The 18,190-nt window shown below is 42.9% G+C and overlaps 1 protein-coding gene across 3 annotated transcripts in view; it reads left to right on the forward strand.

Moving 5' to 3' along the window:
• ankrd11 (ankyrin repeat domain 11) overlaps positions 1-18,190 on the forward strand; it is a 138,052-nt gene that overhangs the window by 95,487 nt on the left and 24,375 nt on the right. For 2 of the 3 annotated variants that reach the window (XM_084057069.1, XM_084057071.1), the window contains exons 3-4: positions 6,558-6,703; positions 15,868-16,006. In XM_084057069.1, the coding sequence (XP_083913195.1) occupies positions 6,617-6,703; positions 15,868-16,006 (226 nt within the window). In that variant the 5' untranslated portion in view covers positions 6,558-6,616. Of the gene's footprint in view, positions 1-4,035; positions 4,054-6,557; positions 6,704-15,867; positions 16,007-18,190 lie in introns of those variants that run through there. The other variant, XM_084057070.1, reaches the window with a different exon arrangement.

Consider the following 18,190-nt stretch of genomic DNA (forward strand, 5'->3'; position numbering starts at 1 on the left):
CCACTGATCAATGACACAACGATCCACAAATGTGTGCCCTGTGTGTTTTTGTCTCAAGAAGACTACTTTATACTTTGTCTTTTCAGTGAGCGACACTGTCATACAGCAAAGTATAAGTTAGGCTTAACACAGAAGCTAAAGGTTAGCTAGCTAGCTGGCTACTACAACATATGCTCCCGGGCCTAATTTCATGCTGGAGTGCTGCTACAGACGGACTGCCTAAATAGAATGACCAGCTTGCTACAGTTTTCGTGAATATGATCATAGTCAGATATGCTACAGTACATTTCCTTATTTGGGGATGGTGCTAACAAGTGCTAGGCTAATTAATTTAATCAGCCTGCGTGAAAACATTCATGGTCCACATCTATCATGTAGCTGTAGCTAGATAATGTGGCCTCAGCTCATCTGTTATGGTATTGTGTGGTGGTGTTGTTGTGAGCAGTAGGTCTGCTTGAAAACTCCACTTTAATAGGCTATGACAGCAGCATATCGGTTGTCAGACAGAAACCTTGTATCTCAATATTTCATCTTTTTATGTTATTTTCATAAAAGACAACATTATATCCATTGGAACCCCAGGCTCTTTTTTTTCATTTCCTGCAAAGTAATATTTTTGGATACTGACAGCGATGATATAAGAGCTATAAGAGGCGATGAGTAAGGAGAGATCAGTCCTTTCTGTCAGAAGGTGAACAGAAGGGAAGAGAATGATTGAATCCTCATTGCAATAGGTTGATATGCAGAGGCACACTTCAGTCACCAGGTCTGTTCTCTCCCTCCCTCCCTAGCCTCCCTATCTCTTTCCCACTCTCTCTCTCTTTCCTTTCTCTCTGACATAAATACACATATATTGCCAGCTTCTAGGCCTGCATCTGTCTCATCCATGAGTTGCTAAGCAACAGGCTGTGTGTGTGTGTGTGTGTGTGTGTGTGTGTGTGTGTGTGTGTGTGTGTGTGTGTGTGTGTGTGTGTGTGTGTGTGTGTGTGTGTGTGTGTGTGTGTGTGTGTGTGTGTGTGTGTGTGTGTGTGTGTGTGTGTGTGTGTGCTCTTATTGTGGCAATGTCAGGTTTTTGCCTTTGAGAGAAAGATGTTGAGAAGGAAATAGAGAAAACCAGGTGAGATGGACGTCTAGAGAGGGAATGAGTCAGGGCAGCGATGAAGCTGAAGGATTGGGGAGGAGAAAGCCAAAAATGCAGGAGATTGTCTCCAGGCTCCCAGCCGCCTAGTTGAATATATACAGGCCTGCCACTATGGTAGCGAGGTCACTGGCAAAGACAGCATGATTTACCAGACTGGCAGGCAGGCAGCAGCCACTGAGCTGTTATTGGAGGAGAGCGGGCATGCTCAGAATAGAAAATCAGACAAAGTGATTGGATTCCTCCCCACACCTCCTCCCTCCTCTCTCTCTCTCTTTCTCTCTCTCTTTCTCTCTCTCTCTCTCTCTCTCTCTCTCTCTCTCTCTCTCTCTCTCTCTCTCTCTCTCTCTCTCTCTCTCTCTCTCTCATCCTCCCTGTCTTTCCTCCCCTCTCTCCTTGTACTCTCGAGAGCCTTATGAGTAATAGGGCCACTCCCACCCAGCACTCGTTTCCAGTCTGAAATACATTCTGCTCCGTGCAAGTCATTCTTCTGCTGCATCACCCCTGCTGCTTGTGGTGTTTCTCTCTGCGAGGAGGACCTTTTGAATTTAGAAAGGACGTGAAAGAATCCAATCTTTGTTATTACAAACTAGGAATTTTAATAGGAATAGATACACATCGATTGCTTTGCAGCGGATGCGACGCTAGCGAATGCTAGTCGTTGAGAAAGGCGGCATGTGTTTTTTTTCTGGTTGGACGGGTAGTGCCCTAAACATATGACATACTTCAACCAAACACGTTCGGTGAAGGCTTATTTAGAAGCTTGGCAGAAATGCAGATAATGGTCATTCCACTGTATTGAACAAAAACAGCACTTTGCACCCAGCAATACCATTCTGCGTTCGCCCTTTAAGCAGGTGCCAGCCACCATTTATCCTCAGCCTAATGCATCTTCACACTGTGGGCTTGAGTACACAATACACATCGCACGCAACACGGTTGCTCGCTGTGCAACCTTGCTCGCGTGTGTGTATGTGTTTATCCCCTCTATCCACATATGTTTATAATGAAGCGAACGGGTTTGGGTCAGGGACTGATCGACCGAGCTGGGCTGTGGTTGCCTGGATACAGCAGCAGGGCCCGGCTGGCTTTATTTGCACACCAAATGGGCTGGCTTGCCGCTGCTATCCCCTCCCATACACCACGTTCTTACATAGTATGTCAACCGTCTGCCACGAGTGCTGCCGAGCCAACGCAGTGCATGCTGTGCACGCACACACATAAGTCGTTGGACCACCCTCTTTGGAACGCCTTGAATGTAATTAGGGTCCCAAACGTGACCCCTAGAGAGGTTGGATGGATCCTGTATCACATTGGTTTCATCGTTCATGTTGCAGTTGTGCAGGATATAGTGTATCCATTTAACCAGCACCGTGCAACAACTGACTTACTGCCAGGCTCTGCACTGCTGTTTTTGTTTCTGGTTAAGCAATAGGCATTGAGAATATGCACGCACACACACATACACACGTGCACTCACAGACACACTGAAACATGCCCTACCCCACTTGCAGCTGTTGTGTTGTTCAGCTGTTGGAGTGGAAAATGTGAGGTGTGTGTATGTTGTGTACAATGACAGGCGAAAGTTGGGAGCAGCCGAGGGAGGGTGGGGCAAATGGCTGCTTTTTCATCTGTATGGCAGCAGCAGGAACCTTTAGAATATCTCTCATTAGCGAGGTGTGTGTGTGTGTGTGTGTGTGTGTGTGTGTGTGTGTGTGTGTGTGTGTGTGTGTGTGTGTGTGTGTGTGTGTGTGTGTGTGTGTGTGTGTGTGTGTGTGTGTGTGTGTGTGTGTGTGTGTGTGTCTGTATGTGGTGTTTGTATAGCCACCTTGGGCGGGGGGGGGCTTCTGTCATGTGGATATGGTCAATGGTTCGTGTTTCTTTCGGTTTAGAGTGGAAAACATTGCAACTAGACTATAATAGTGAAATAAACAATTATTGGCCAACCAATTTTAGCACTTTCACTTTAATATTTTTTATTATAAAACTAGAATAATTGAGAAATCCCCATTAACCATTTACATTTTACAATTGTTAATCATGTACATGGTTAAAAAATAAATACGTTAAAAAAACAGCATTCTATGACTTCACACTGGTGTTGGCAACATCATGTGCTTGTTTGTGAACAGACTTCAGGTAATGTTGTTGCTCTCCTTATTTGCTTATAAATACTGAATTGCTAGTTGGCAAGGTGATGATATTTAGCATAGCTTTCGTAGCCAATTAACAGGCAACTGTGCACTTGCCAGCTTCAGAAACACTCGGACAAAGCCGGAGGAAGTGGTTAAAGGCTGTGGTTTTTCAGAATAACTACCAGACATGTCCAGACGTGTCATATTGTTCATTTGTGCAACCTGAACAGAAGAGGCTTGATTGATTGATTTTATTTGGTGATATCACATAAAAAGAGCACTTTCCCGACATACAGTCATAGCATCACAGAGGATAAAAACACCATAAAGCCTGAGGGCTTATTTCCATTGTGGTCCTCTTCACAGAAAAATACTTAAAACATTAAAAACAATAACGCAACAATACAAATACTTTATGGCTTTATGGTAGATGGTTGTATTGTTCATTGATTAAGGCATGTACCATATCACTGTCCACAGTGTACGTTGTGAATTTATTTTTTTGAGAGTGAGTGTGCATGTACGTACGCGGCATCCTGCAGTGAGGGTTGGCCTCTGTCTGACCGCAGAGGGAGTGGCTGAACGGATAGAGGGAGCACTACAGGAGGATGAAGGAAGAGAGAGAGGACGGGTGGAACAGTGATTTTGTGTGTGTGTGTGTGTGTGTGTGTGTGTGTGTGTGTGTGTGTGTGTGTGTGTTAGAGAAAGGGGACAGAAGAGGCAGAGTGAGGGAGAACGGAGGAGAGGATGGAGAAGATAGCTGGCAAGCTCCAGTCCATGGTAGAGGGAGATTTCTTCTTTTACTCTCCCCTCCTCTTTTCTGCAATCTTCCTCTGAGTGAAGCACACTGACATCACCCACGAAACATTAGAGCATATTAAATCTCTTCTTTTGTTGCTCTTGTCTGACATGTGGGAGCTGGCAGTGTAGGTACTGTTTAGACTTGATGACACTGCTTCAGTGGTGTCACCGGCCCAGACAACATGCTCTGTCATGTAGCCATTCGTGAGGCCGAATGCCCTTCTTCAGTGTTTCATTAGAGGTTTGTTTTTGGAATTGAGATCTTGTGTGTGTGTTTTAAGCAGTCTGACAGCAATAGAACGGATCATTACCACACCTCCGCAGTAAGTCATGCTTCAATTCAATGATGCGTGAGTTTTAATCCCATTTATAAGCATAAGGTATGGCATGGGGTCAAGTGCAAGAACATAGTGGACGCACAGAGTGCAATTCTCAATATTTGGCCAAAGTATAATCCTCAACATTGTGCCACATTATTTTTAATTATTTGTGTGAGTGCAGAGTAGACGCATCATATCATATGATATGTCTGCATTCTGCATGTGTGTATTGACACTACTCACCAAATAATGAGTGACTTCACCAGCATTATGTGAACTCCTAGAGCAGCCCAGGCTGTGCGTGTTTTTTTTGTTGTTATTATACCGATAGCTGGTTTTCTTCACTGGTGTCACCCTGTCTTCAAAGAGAAATTACCTCATGTTAAAACGAATAGCTGAATAGCATGTTGCTAACCTATGGTCTGTGTCAATAAAAGACATCTCCATTGATGGCCAAATTAAAGCGCCCTGGCTCAGTGTTGATCAGCCAGTACTGGTAGACTGGTGAAACCGGTCTGTCTGTGTGCCATGTTGCCTGCTTCGGAGGATTTCAAATGTCTACTGTGAGAGTCTTGTGAATGGCGGCATGGACAGGCAGCCTTGTTAAAGCAGTACTGTGACCAGTATGCAGACGCAAAAATATCCCATAGGTTGGGCCGCAATCTCTACTGTATCTACTAAGTACCCTCTCTCTCTCTCTCTCTCTGTCCCACACCCACACAAACTCACACTCATCTGGAACAAATCAACACAACATTACGCGCAACACTTCAGTCAGAATGATCACACACACACAAACGTTAGCAGATGTATCTTCCGATTGGGACAGTGTAACAGAGGAAGCAAAGCTTGTGTTTTCTGAGTGGGGTTTCCTCTCAGGATTGTGTGTGTGTGTTTGTGTGTGTGTGTGTGTGTGTGTGTGTGTGTGTGTGTGTGCGTGTGTGCGTGTGTGTGTGTGTGTGTGTGTGTGTGTGTGTGTGTGTGTGTGTGTGTGTGTGTGTGTGTGTGTGTGTGTGTGTGTGTGTGTGTGTGTGTGTGTGTGTGTGTGTGTGTGTGTGTGTGTGTGTGTGTGCGCGCGCGTGTGTGTGTGACTTCCCTGCATTTTGTATACTAGAGAATGTGCTCCTCCTCTCTCTAATGTAACAATAAGCACTCGTGCATAATAGTCCTAAATTGGTGTTGCGATTATTCTTCTAGAATCCTAGCTGACCCAGTTTGAGTCTTGCATATATGTCCCTGCGTGGTTTGTTTATCCCTGCGAGTCGTCAAGCATCCTGGCACTTTGTTTGGTGTGGTGTGAGGTGGGAGTGTCGGGGGGGGGGGGGGTCATCGAGGAGAGAGGGAGCAGGGGGGGTGGGCTGTGGTTTGCTCCTTCTCCATAGTAAAAGCAGAGCAATAGCCTATATCTTCTGTAGCTGTGTGCCTCTCTGACTGACTTACTGACTGACTGGTTGATTTGACTGGAGTGTTATAAATAGAAGTCTTTGAATAGGAGAACTGCAGAGGGAAGGGGGGGGGGGGGGGGGGGGGGGCGGGGGGCAGTGGCGCCAGGGATGAGATGAGTGCCAGCGTCCCATAGTAGTGGAAAAGGAGGCAGGCCTGGTTTCTGCGTGTGCACGCCTACACACGCACACACGCCCCCAGCGGAGGGGGGGGGGGGGGGGGCGCAGACGCATTATGGAGGAGAGAATATTGAGGTAATGGATGTATGATTTATTCATAGTCCTGTGGATCAGAAGAGCCAATCTAGTGAAGTGGATGGAAGTCCAGCAGCTCAGTCTGCATGCAAGAACGCTAGCATACAAGAGCGCCTTCAACTATTCAGGTTCAGCACCAGTTCATTATGCCATCATTCGTTTTTAGTTTGATGTATGTCATTCGTTTGATTGGGCGCCTGCCGTTGTTTTTCAGCGAACCCTCCAGTGATAAGGGGTGCCCACGCGCCTCCTCAGGAACGGTGGCTTAATTCTCAGTGCTGCATCTCAGGCCTCTTGTCCTCGCAGTTCTCTCTCCAGTAGAGAAGTGAAGTTGTTGAAAATGGAGAGCAGGCTGATCTACCGCTAAAAGCAGTATTTTGTGGCGGCATGGTAAATGTGTTTTCAAAGAAGCATGGTGCTAACCCGCCCCCGTCTCACACACTCTCTCTCTCTCTTTCGTTCTCAGACGGTCGATGACGATGCAATGGCAGCGTGAATGAGGCTTGGCGTGGGGAGAGCTGAACGATGCCCAAAGGTGGGGGTTCTAAAACCCCCCAGCTGGACCATTTCCCACTCAGCACCGACATGGTGGAGAAGCAGGGTGGGAAAAAGGTAAGAACCTGACAGTGTCTCACTCATTGCTGTGGTTAAATCTCCTCACACAAGAGTCTGGTCATTATCTACAATGAATCGAAATTATGTGCCATGACAGGATGAGAATTTATATAAATTATTTCTCTCCCGAATCAGGACAAAACAGAAAACTCCAGTGGAGACAAATATGATATATTAACACATTGTGTGCCAGAGGTTTATTAAAATAGGGTACGTTCAGTGCCAGCATATCTTCCATCCACTTACGTTGATATGTTTCGTGCTGTAGAAGCCCCGACGCGGAAGTGCATGTAAACAAAGCGAACAATAATATGTCTAACGCGATCCTCCATTGCAGAGTGATCGCCTGCAGAGTGATCGCCGATCGAAAACGGCTCACTTCCACTTAAAAAGAAATGGAGATATTAAGCTTTTAGTGAAGGAGTTAACATTGGAGCGACCGACCGGAAGGATTTTTTGGTGCAGTAGAAGGGTTTTTTCTGAACTATAATATAATAACCCCGACTGAAATCTGTCATTACTAAAATGTGCTAAAGGTGTGGAGGAAATGTGATCATCCAATGGCCTCTTGATAAAGCAATGATATTGTAAACAAAAGCATGTATGATCCTCATGCCACAGGGAATATTTGTGCCCTGTTACACTGTAGAAGTCCTTGCTGCATTATCAAGGCTTACCATGAGAGTTGGCACCTAACTGCCAGCCACTGTTCTCCTGTATATGAATCCTTGTTGCCGGGTATCTGGAGGCTCTACCACCATGACAGCTTTACTATAGGAAATGACTGCTGATGTTCCTTGGGAAGTGTACATTGCCAATTATTAAAATAGAATCAGTTTGGCTCTGAACATTGTTTTCCCCATAGAGGCAACATGTCAAGAACCCCCTTCCATACTGGTACCAAAGTGGCAGCCATTATTTAGTCTTGTTCTGAACTTGATGTAATTAGAACCTATGATGAAAGAGTATGTCGAGACAAAATGTAATAAAGAAAAAAAGATTATAATAGCTTCAAGAGAACAAATGATTCTTTAAGACTTGGTGTCTTTTTTTATTTGCTTGAAAATTGTGAAAAACCATGAATTAATCTGAAAACTAAGTGATGTATTATTTGACAAGTGATTGCAGGATTCAAATTTCTTGCTTTTGCTAGCCGATGTGTCGTAGGCATTTACAGATTAATTGTTATGTGGGTTTTGGTTTTTAATTCTGATGTAGACCTAAAAGATTGCACTAGGTATGTTATATGGAGTAGAGTTGTAAGAGCTATGTAGGCTGTGTTGGAAAATGACAATTACCAGTCATGTCTGTTATAAAGTTACTAGAGTTTCGGGGGGCTACGCCCCCCTCAACCCCAGCCGCGCACGGTGCTTTGCTTTGTTGGTCCCTCCGTGTCCCTGTGTCTGTATCCGTGTAGCTGCAGCACAGAGTGGGCAGTATAGATGGGGATTATGGCTGTTAGAGGCATGTACGCGCACGGGGCCCGCGTGGGCGTGTGTATATGGGGGTAGAGAAATTGTCTAAGTAACATTTGCAAAAAGGGAAAAAAAAAAAAAATTGTAAGAAAGTGTAATGTAAAAGTTACAAAATGGTGAAAAATAAGTAGAAGAAATTATATTTTGTATGTTTCGCGGACCACCAGGGGGTCCGCGGACCCCCTGGTGGTCCGCGCGGAAATCGTGGGATGAAAATTTCCAAAAGGAAAAGAAAAAAAAAAAAAAAAAAATATGAAGGTGGTTGCTTGTTTTTCTGAAAGCTGGCGAATGGCAGCCCTTTCTGCAAGATGGCGGCCGCCTGGTGTTGTTGTGAGTACGTGTATTTGGGGGGGGGGGGGGGGGGCTACATAGTTCTCCAGAAGACACACACAAACATACACCATCTACAATGGACGAACTGCGCAGCAATATAGACATTCACCACACGAACGTGCATTGTTGACAAAGTGATTGCACAGCCGCTGCAGGCATGACAACCAGGTTAGCGTTAGCGACATGGCAGCTATCACAGCGCCCTGTCCGTCGTGCTGCAACTGCCTGTGATGGCTACAGCAGTAACAGCAAGCTGTCTGCGATGCCATTGTCTGGAGACTGCTCTTAGCGTGACACGACCAATGAGAGTGAGCGCTGTAGTTGTTGCTAAGATACGGTGGCGTCTCTGCCCCATAGCTTGTAGATCTCTCACACATGATTGGCGTAGGCTGCGTTGCCAGGTCTGACTTTGTGTGTAAGCAATGGTCGGCTTATTTTTGCGCGCCTTTGGGCTCGTTTGCATTGTGCGCACGGCAGCGCTTGTTTAGCGTACGTCAGCGCGACGTGGCAACGGACGTGGCAACGTGAAAGGTGATTGGCTGGTGAAAAGAAACACCCGACGTTACACCAGAAATGGTGCCTGGAGAAAATGGTGACCAAAAAAAAAGTTTGGAAAAAAAGGAAAAAACCCCCGCAGCGGCTGCCTGGTGTTGTGGTGATGAGGTCGTGCGCACGGTAAACGGTACGAAGCTGCCTCCCCTTCCGTTTTGTCCGACATTTGGTGAGTAGAATTAATTATGTTGCGCGGTGGAAAAGGTGTAGTGAACAGTGAGATGTCCCCTACGCGAGGCGTAAATTCAGTGCGGCCGGCGTGGCGAGTCAGTAGGCGACATGTGGTCTGGCGGTGCGTTGTTTATCCGATAACAGAGCTGTGGGGTGTCACCACCGAGGGTGCGGAAGTTGCTCGCCATTTATATAGTTAGATAATTCGTTTGTTGTTATAATTATTTACCGTGTTGCTGAAGTGTTGAGGAGGGGATATTATTAAGTATACATATCCTGAAACGAATGCGTAGGGCTGCATATCCTCGCTATGAACCCCCCAATGCTTTAGGTATGGAGTTTGCCCTGTCTGAATCTGCATGGAGACTGTTTAAACGTTGCGGAGAGAAGGAGTTGCTCTTTCCTACTGACTCTCTCCTTGAGCTGTCAACAGACACAGTGGGGTGATGTCTTCGTAAATAGGTCATCATATTGGAAGTATTGCACTGTGCTTGCACATCTGCGTTTGACTCGTTTTATCCACCATTTGTTTTGTTTGTTATTCTCATAGGTCAAATTAAATCCTACAGTAGACCGAAATGTTGCTGGCAGATAATATAACTGTACTTTTTTTTGTCCACTTGCCATTTCCAAGACTGACAGCTGCACTTCACACTTTATCCATCATGTCAACTGAGAAGTTTCACTGGGGTTATTGGTGCGAGGCTTTCAATAGGCTATGTGCTAAAGTTGTGATTCCTCCGGTTGGCTGAGGAATCACAAGGTTAGGTTGGAAAGGTTATAACCTTGAAAAGAACAATAAAGCACGCACATCCACTCACTAAAAAACAGGTGCTGGGCTGAGGTCAGAATCCACAAAGACAATGAATGTCCGCACACTGGATCATGCTCTTCATCAGCCTGATGAAGAGCCGTTAGGCTCAAACCTGTCTTATGTCAGTATGATCAATCAGTGTTCCAGCCAAAACGGCTCATTGTTTGCATCTTGTAGAGGTTTGCCATCTTTGTATTGGCTGTTGGGTGCTTTCAGAAGCAGCACTATGCCAAATAGCCGTGGCGGTTGTAACATAACGGCTCACTGGACATTTGATATAAAGCCTCGACTGTGACCAGCTGGTCAGCACAGTAGGTAGACCAGTTTTGACCGGTGTGTTAGCAGTGTTTGTTTTTGGGTGTTTGTTTTCGGGTGTTTTGATTCTCTTTCATCACTTACAGTGGCAGAGTTGTTATGGGTACAATATTATGCAGGCCACAATGTTTAGGTGCATGTGTATGACGTGTAGGCATGCAACGGTATACCGTATTGCGGTATTACCGCGGTGTAAACAGCCACGGTATTGACACCGTGAGATTTCCGAGCTCGCGGTATTTATTTATTGTATGCGCATATGATGCGCAACCCCACTCTTTATCAATTTTGATATTTTTATATCATAGATATCAAAATGTCTAAATCGATAAATTATAAAAAGATAAGATTGTCTGTGATCCAAGGCTGCTACAATATATATATATATATATATATATATATATATATATATATATATATTTTTTTTAAACAATACTTCTGTGACTGAAATATTAATGAATAACAATAAGTTTAACATCATCATTTACTTTTTACTCAATTCATTCATTTGATAGGCTAATAAAATGTTTTTTCTTCAAAGAATGATATATATTGTTTTTTGATGGGCCCTAGTACCAAAAAAATATATATATCTATATTTAAAAAATAAATCAAAATCTATTTTAATACCGCAAAATACCGTAAACCGCCGTATTTAGTTTGATACCGTACTGTAAAATGTCATACCGTTGCATACCTAATGACGTGTGAACTTTGTCCCACTTGTATTGGCTTTTTTTTCCCCCCACTGCAGACTGTTCGACACAGGCTTCTGTGCACTCTGGATTATTTCAGAGTCCATAATGGAAATAGAATTCCTTAAAGATTCAAGTGATCTGCCTGAGTCCATTGTTGACGTGATGTCGTGCTTGTTATTCCACAAGGTCTGGGACGCAGTCTGATGATGTCATGCTGTGTGCTGCTAACTTCTAAGCTGCCAGCAGCAGCGCTGGATAGAGTGGAGAGGTGCAGCTTACGCAGGCGTGGATGTACAGCCCTCTGCACAGGATTGCATCAGACTCTGGCATGAGGGGAGGGGAGGGGAGCACGCAGGGGGTGGGAATAAAAAAGAGGGAGGGAGCGCAAGGAAAGCAGAGTGAGACGAAGAGTGCAAGCATTGCTAGGAGACCACCAAACAGGGAGGCTCATGAACACAGGTTTGCAGCAGGCTGTTGTAGTCATAGCTGTCTGTTAATTTGAACTCATCAACACTGACCCGGTGTAACTCTGGAGGCTAGCCTTAGCTATTCTCTGTAGACTCACATTAGCGTTGTTGTTTGGGGTTGTTTTTTTTAGGTTGTTTTTTAACGCCGTTTGTGTAACCATGGCATTTTGGCAACCAAATTGTCCACCAGATATAACGTTGGTCTTTTCTGTGTGTGTGTGTGTGTGTGTGTGTGTGTGTGTGTGTGTGTGTGTGTGTGTGTGTGTGTGTGTGTGTGTGTGTGTGTGTGTGTGTGTGTGTGTGTGTGTGTGTGTGTGTGTGTGTGTCAAATATGAGAGAGAGAGGCAGACGAGAGATCAGCAACTGTAGCTGACGCTGTTTGTCTATACTGTACCATGACATCATAGTCTTATGACTGGGGCAGGGCAGGGGGAGGAGCTTCAACAGCCCCACACATAATGGAGAGCCAGGCCAAAGGAAAAGGAGTCAGGGAGGGGAAGACTGGGGGGATACATGCAGGGTAAAAGAATGGAGGAATAGTGAAACACATGGAGCTTGTAAGGGACTGTACAGTATACAGCTACTCCTCTTTATTTACATTTATTATCTGACCCTTTCCTGCCTCTCGTCATCTCTCAAACCATGAACCCAAACTTTGGCCAGGAGAAGAGCTCTTTGTGTCTCATTAACATCCATCATTAAATCAATACTTAGAGGGATATTTCACTTTCAAACATGTTTGGGGTCATTTTAAAGCCTGTCTACTCAGGCTTTTGTGTGCACCCCAGACAGTTTTTAAGTTGATTGATTCAATATTTAGATAATTGATATTCACTGATATTGTCCTTCTAATATTTGAGGGGGCTGTGTTTTTTCAATAACTTTTTTCATTCATTTTATTTATTTATCTACCTTTCATTTTCCAAAATCATTATTTTTAAAAAATGAAAAAAGGATTTGAAAACACACGGCCCCCTCACATATTAGAAGGACACCAGAACCAAGGACGGGTGTCTTCAATAAATCTAACATGGTTAAAATGGAGTTTGAAGTTACAATGGATTCATATGGGAAGGGTGCGTGTCTGATAAAATGAATATCGAATGTCTAAATACTGAATCAAGCAACTTAAAAACTCCAAAGCTTGACGTTAAAATGATCCCAAGCATGTTTGAAATTGAAATATCCCTTCAACATTTTGCTAAGCTTCTCAGTCCCTGCACTCGGACATTTGGCAATCATTTGCTTTCATGTTTCGCATATGAAACACAATATTATTGTCCACTTGCCAGTGTTGTGAATCCCCAAATTTCACCAATTGCACTGTTTTAAGCTGCCAACTTGATTTTTAAAACAGGGCTTATAATTTAATAGATGACTGCCAAAATTGCTGGTAGACAGAATCAGCATCCAATATGTTCTAGGGGTGGATGTTGTTTATTTCCCAGATTGGCAGTGTGTAAGCTTATGTTTATTTTAATAGTTGGGTTATGCTTTATTTTTCAGCGGTATTCTTTTGCAACTAGCACAAGAAGCAAAACTATCTGATGGAGTCAGAAATGTAAACGGCAAGTAGTGCAGTCAGACATGAACTCTTTAAGACCGGGAACGCATCTGTCTGTCATTTTTAGATTTCGTTGGGCTATTAAAAAATAGCAAATATACAAGCTCAAAGCGCGGCACCGGGTGCCACGCTATGAGCTTGTAGATCTGCTATTTTTGATAAAATCATGAAAAGTTGTGCAAATATTTGATTTTTTATTTTTTTTTTGCTGACATTTTTAACTCAAATCTTTGCTTTTGGGGGTCCCTGGAACTAAGTATTTTACAAATGTTTGCTTAAAAAAATATATAATCCAAGATTTTGCCACGGATTTTCAAGATTTTTCAAAAATAGCAGATCTTTGGCTATTCAAAAATAGCAGATATACAAGCTCATAGCGCGGCTATGAGCTTGTATATCTGCCATTTTTCAATAGCCAAAGAAATCTAAAAATGACACACAGATGCGTTCCCGGTCTTAATGGGTTATGGCTAAAAGCTGTGTCTAACTAAAACCCCAAGACGAGATTGCCTGTCTATTTGTCACAATGACTGACAATGTTGTGATTAAACATGAGTTAAAGAATAAATAAGAGCGATCTTGTGGATGAACAATTGCATATAAAAGTACTCGTTGTACCGGTCAGTCTATGATGTCAGGACTATGATGTCATATTGATGACATCGGGGATCTCCATACGGTATATGGGCATAAAAGGGACACAGACAGACAGATCGATACAGAAATGTCTTGATTCATAGATGTGTCTACGCTCCGATTGATACGACTGTTCTGGAGATATGAGGACACGGACAGACACGGATAGATATACTCCTTTATTTGTAGAGGCGGTTTAGAGATTCTGTGTATTTATGGTATCTATTGGTTTGAAAGGTAATCTTTGCCCATCATGCATGTAAGGCTTCTCTCTTTGCTGTTAAAGAGCCGCATGGCGCTTCTTCACATCACCTGCAAAGAATGGTGCAGAACGGCAAGCATTTGGTCTTCCCCACATCGTGGAGCCTGCTTTGCGTCTCCATTAAACAATAGATCTGTTAATTGAGTCGTAAAAATAGGTTGGAAGATAGAGAAAGTATTGCTGAAAGAGAGAATTGTATGTGGGCAATGCTAAAGAGCGAAGATTTTGGCTTTGTTTGTTGGTGTAAGCAAAGAACACGTGTATTTTGTTATCTTTCACGGCTATATAGCACATACAGTAACATAACGACTGCCTTTGGGTTTATCCTGAATTTTCAATTTACAAAACACGTCTACCTCATTGATTTGGTCGTAACATTTTGCTTAGCCATCACAGCACTCCATGTCTTTGGGCTGTCGACACAAAAATATTATACCTCTCGGTATGGCTGTGAATCTTCTGCTATCTCACAATTTGATTTTATTCCCATTCTTGGGGTCACGATTCGATTAAAAATCATTTTTTCGATTCAAAACGATTAAAAACAAATCGATTCTCATAAAAAAAAAAAATCCCAATTGGTTTTATCTAAATTATTTCATATTGTTTTCATCTGGACTTTATCAACCGAGTGTAGCCTTGTTATTTCCAACAGCTCAAACTAAAAATGATATAATACCAGACAGAGGGTCGTGTAAACATTCTTGGCTTTGATGGAGTCTTAGATTAGGTGTAGTTCTATTTGATGCAGAAACACAATATAATTGCTGTAACATTAATGAGTGTCAACTAGGGTCAGCTGGACAGTGACACACACCTCAGCTCTGCTGAACTCAAAGTGACTGGAGATTAGTATAAAAAGAAAAGCCCTTGAATATGACTGGAGACATGATAATGTTTACTGTGATTATGGTAAGCTTACATTTCATATTACAACACCATAGAGTAAAAACTCCTGTAACTTTAACCAGCAAAACAAAAAGTGTGTGTAAAAAAAAATAGTATTGCGATTCTTACATGAATCGTTTTTTTCCAACACCTCTACCTCTGCAGTGAATCACTTTGCATGCCTGGACCACATGTGTCTTCACTCTTTAGCCTTGATTAAAGTCCATCCACTTGCTTTATAAATGGTGCATTTATTTGGCCAACTGATATTTAACCAGTGATTGATTGCTTTTAGTTGCCAATTCCAAGAAGTTACTGAAATGTTACTCCACAGCGGAGACCAAAACATACAATGCAAGGCAGTGTTTCATATGCTGTAGTGAAGGAAGTTCTCCAGGGGTGGTAGCCAAAATAAGCAAGATACTATATCAACTCTCAGTCAAACTTTAATAAATGCCTAGTAAATTAGTTTTTGTTTAAAAAACTAATGCTCACTGTAACATAGACATCTGCTGGAGCAGCCTGTGATTGGTTCCAGCAGCTGTAGACCACAGAGCCTAGCCGGCGTCAGCCGAGTCTCCTGTCGCTGAGCCTGGTTCTTTCTGCTGCTGCCAGAAAGCCAGGAACCAAGGAGGAAATTCCATGGAAAAGTTACGCTCTGCAAGGCCCTAATGGCTGCAGGACTGATGCTGAGGGCAGAGAAAGATCCAGACTATAGGAGGAGGGGAGTACGTTGGTGGTATATGTACAGCTTCCCCCTGCTTGCCTCCTTGTCTGCTCCTCATTCTTCTAATTATGATAACGAAGTTATATATAAATTACATGCAGCGTTCTGATTGCTAGAGTTGCTATTTTTTGCATTAGAAAATATTATTTTATTTGGTATGAGAATGATGTTATGGATAAAGTAGAGGAAGCCTGTATCTCCACAAAGTATATTGTTTGTATTTTTAAACTGTGCACTTTCTGTTTTGCTTCTATTGCAGGATAAAGATAAAGTTTTGTCAAACAAGACGCCCAAATTGGAGCGCAACGATGGGGTCAAAGAGATGAAAGAGAAAGCACCTAAAAGGAAGCTTCCCTTTACTGTTGGAGCCAATGGAGACCAGAAAGATTCTGACTCAGGTAAGGACTTGTTGGCTTTCTGACACGTTCTGTGTTTTCTGTATCCCACTTGGCCTTTAATTGGCAACTACAATGGGGGACGCATGTTATTACGCATGCTGACATCCTCCCCGGCAGGAAGTAGACGGGCATGATCTTAGATATGCCGGGGAGGGGAGGGGGCGCATGGCAGTGTGAAGTGGAAATGCTTTGGTTCTTAGTTTAAAGGAATACTTCACAGCCAAATGGCTTTTCTTTCTCTTTTACTCACCCAGTGAAGCCTTGAATTCATGGAGAACTTTTGTTGTTCTCTCAGTCTTTAGGCCATTAAGACCTGAGGCGATTCTAAAAATGTTTTTTAAATCCTAACAGTTTTTCGAAAAATATGTCAAAAATACCTTTTCACGATTTTTGAATAGCCAAATAAATGTAAAATGACACTTTCCCGGTCTTAATGGGTTAATGGTGTATCAAGTATCCAAAAACAAAGAAAATACAGGTCCAAGATTCAAGGTTGTTACACACCGGGGCGATTTTTTCGTGCGAATAATGCGTTTTTTTTTAAAACCTTATAAAGTCAATGGCTCCGTACATGGAGCGAAAAAGCTAAGCGAAAAAGCGTCTTTTAATTATTCGGAACGAGTCCGAATTTTGCGTATATTCGCTATTTTCGCCGGTGTGTAAGGACCTTAACAACAGCAGAACTATACCATTTATAAAGTCCCATACAACTCTCACTGTATAATCCAAATGTCCTGTATCTAGTCATAATGCTCAATACTTCCAAAACACCATGTCATTGCTGGTGTGTTAGAAAGGGGTGAGATTACGCTACATTGTGTATGTTGTTGGTAGGATGACTTCTGAGTGTAACCAAATGTACCCTTTATTACCATTAGCATTCTGCTACTGTGTTTCATTTATGTATTCCTTGCACTTGTTGTAAATATAGCACATGCAGTAGGGGTAATTGTCATTCTTGTAAATATAAATGACACTGTGTGTAGCAATAAACTGAACATTTTCTTGCATTAGTTTCGTTAGAAGTGTCTTTGTGTGGCACTCTTTTAGATCCATAGAATAGGGTGTTCAGCTATTAAAAAACGTTTAAACTAAATGTTGTAAACGAGTACTTAATCAATGTTCAGCAACTGCATGACCTACTTCTTGCCTTAATGTTTCCAGAAACTTTTTTTGATGGGCTGTATATGTTAAAATGGAGCTTGTTTCCAGATAGCATTGTCGTTAGCTTAGCACTGTTTCAACAAAGCATGTTTTCATGGGGGTGTTACTTGATGACCATCACCTCTGGGGGGGAGGGGGTATTAGGAGGGGGGTCCAGTTACAGTACAATGGAAGAGCAAAGTAAATGGAGTAGAGTAGAGAAGAGGCATGCCGGTGAGCCAGGACTATGTATGGAGTAGGGCCATTGGATTATGCTGTGAGAGTTGTGTTGGAGTTTATAAATGGACTTTTGATATAGTTTTGCTGTTTGCTGTTGCCAAATATGGATGAATTTTATGAAGTATTTTCTTCATTTTTTGATTATTCAACCAAACGCAAAGGAATGCGAGAAATTCAGTTCAATACTTCACATGGTAAGTAATCGATGGATGAAAATGTAATGTTGGGGGTGATGTTTTTGTTTTTCTGTAAGTTGGCAGTGTTTGGGAGGGGGTTCCAGAAGTACAGTATTTTGTTTTGTTTTTCTTCAGTAGTCAAAAGGAGCTACTTAGGAGGACCACACATAATCAAGAGCCAATTTAGTGGAGATTTGTATGACCAGGTCGGGCCGAGGTGAGGATTTGGCTGTGTGTATTTTTATTATAATGTTTAATTGGAGAGAAGGAATAGTGCTGCTGCTTGTTTGTTTTGGGGCTTTGTGGCTCTGAATCGTGTTGTTGTTAATGGTCAGAAACATCTTTTGTAACACAGCTCTTGTCGCTGAGCTACTACATTGGTTCATGACCAGTCATTTCTCATGAAAAGGGCTTGCGTCCACCTGTAGATATGGAGTAGTGGTAGGAGTCCTGTGCGTCGTGCTTCATGACTTTTTATGGGTTTAATACCAAGTGTGTATCTGTTATCTGTGTCTGGACTTGGGGCTGTGTGCATTACTGTTACTGTCGCTCAAGGGAATTAGGAATGAGTGGAATGTCCCTCCTTGCTACTATATGATGGACTCTTGAGTCAGTCAGCATGGTC

This window comes from Gymnoscopelus microlampas (assembly GCF_963454915.1).
Source record: "Gymnoscopelus microlampas genome assembly, chromosome: 1".
Classification (NCBI taxonomy): domain Eukaryota; kingdom Metazoa; phylum Chordata; class Actinopteri; order Myctophiformes; family Myctophidae; genus Gymnoscopelus; species Gymnoscopelus microlampas.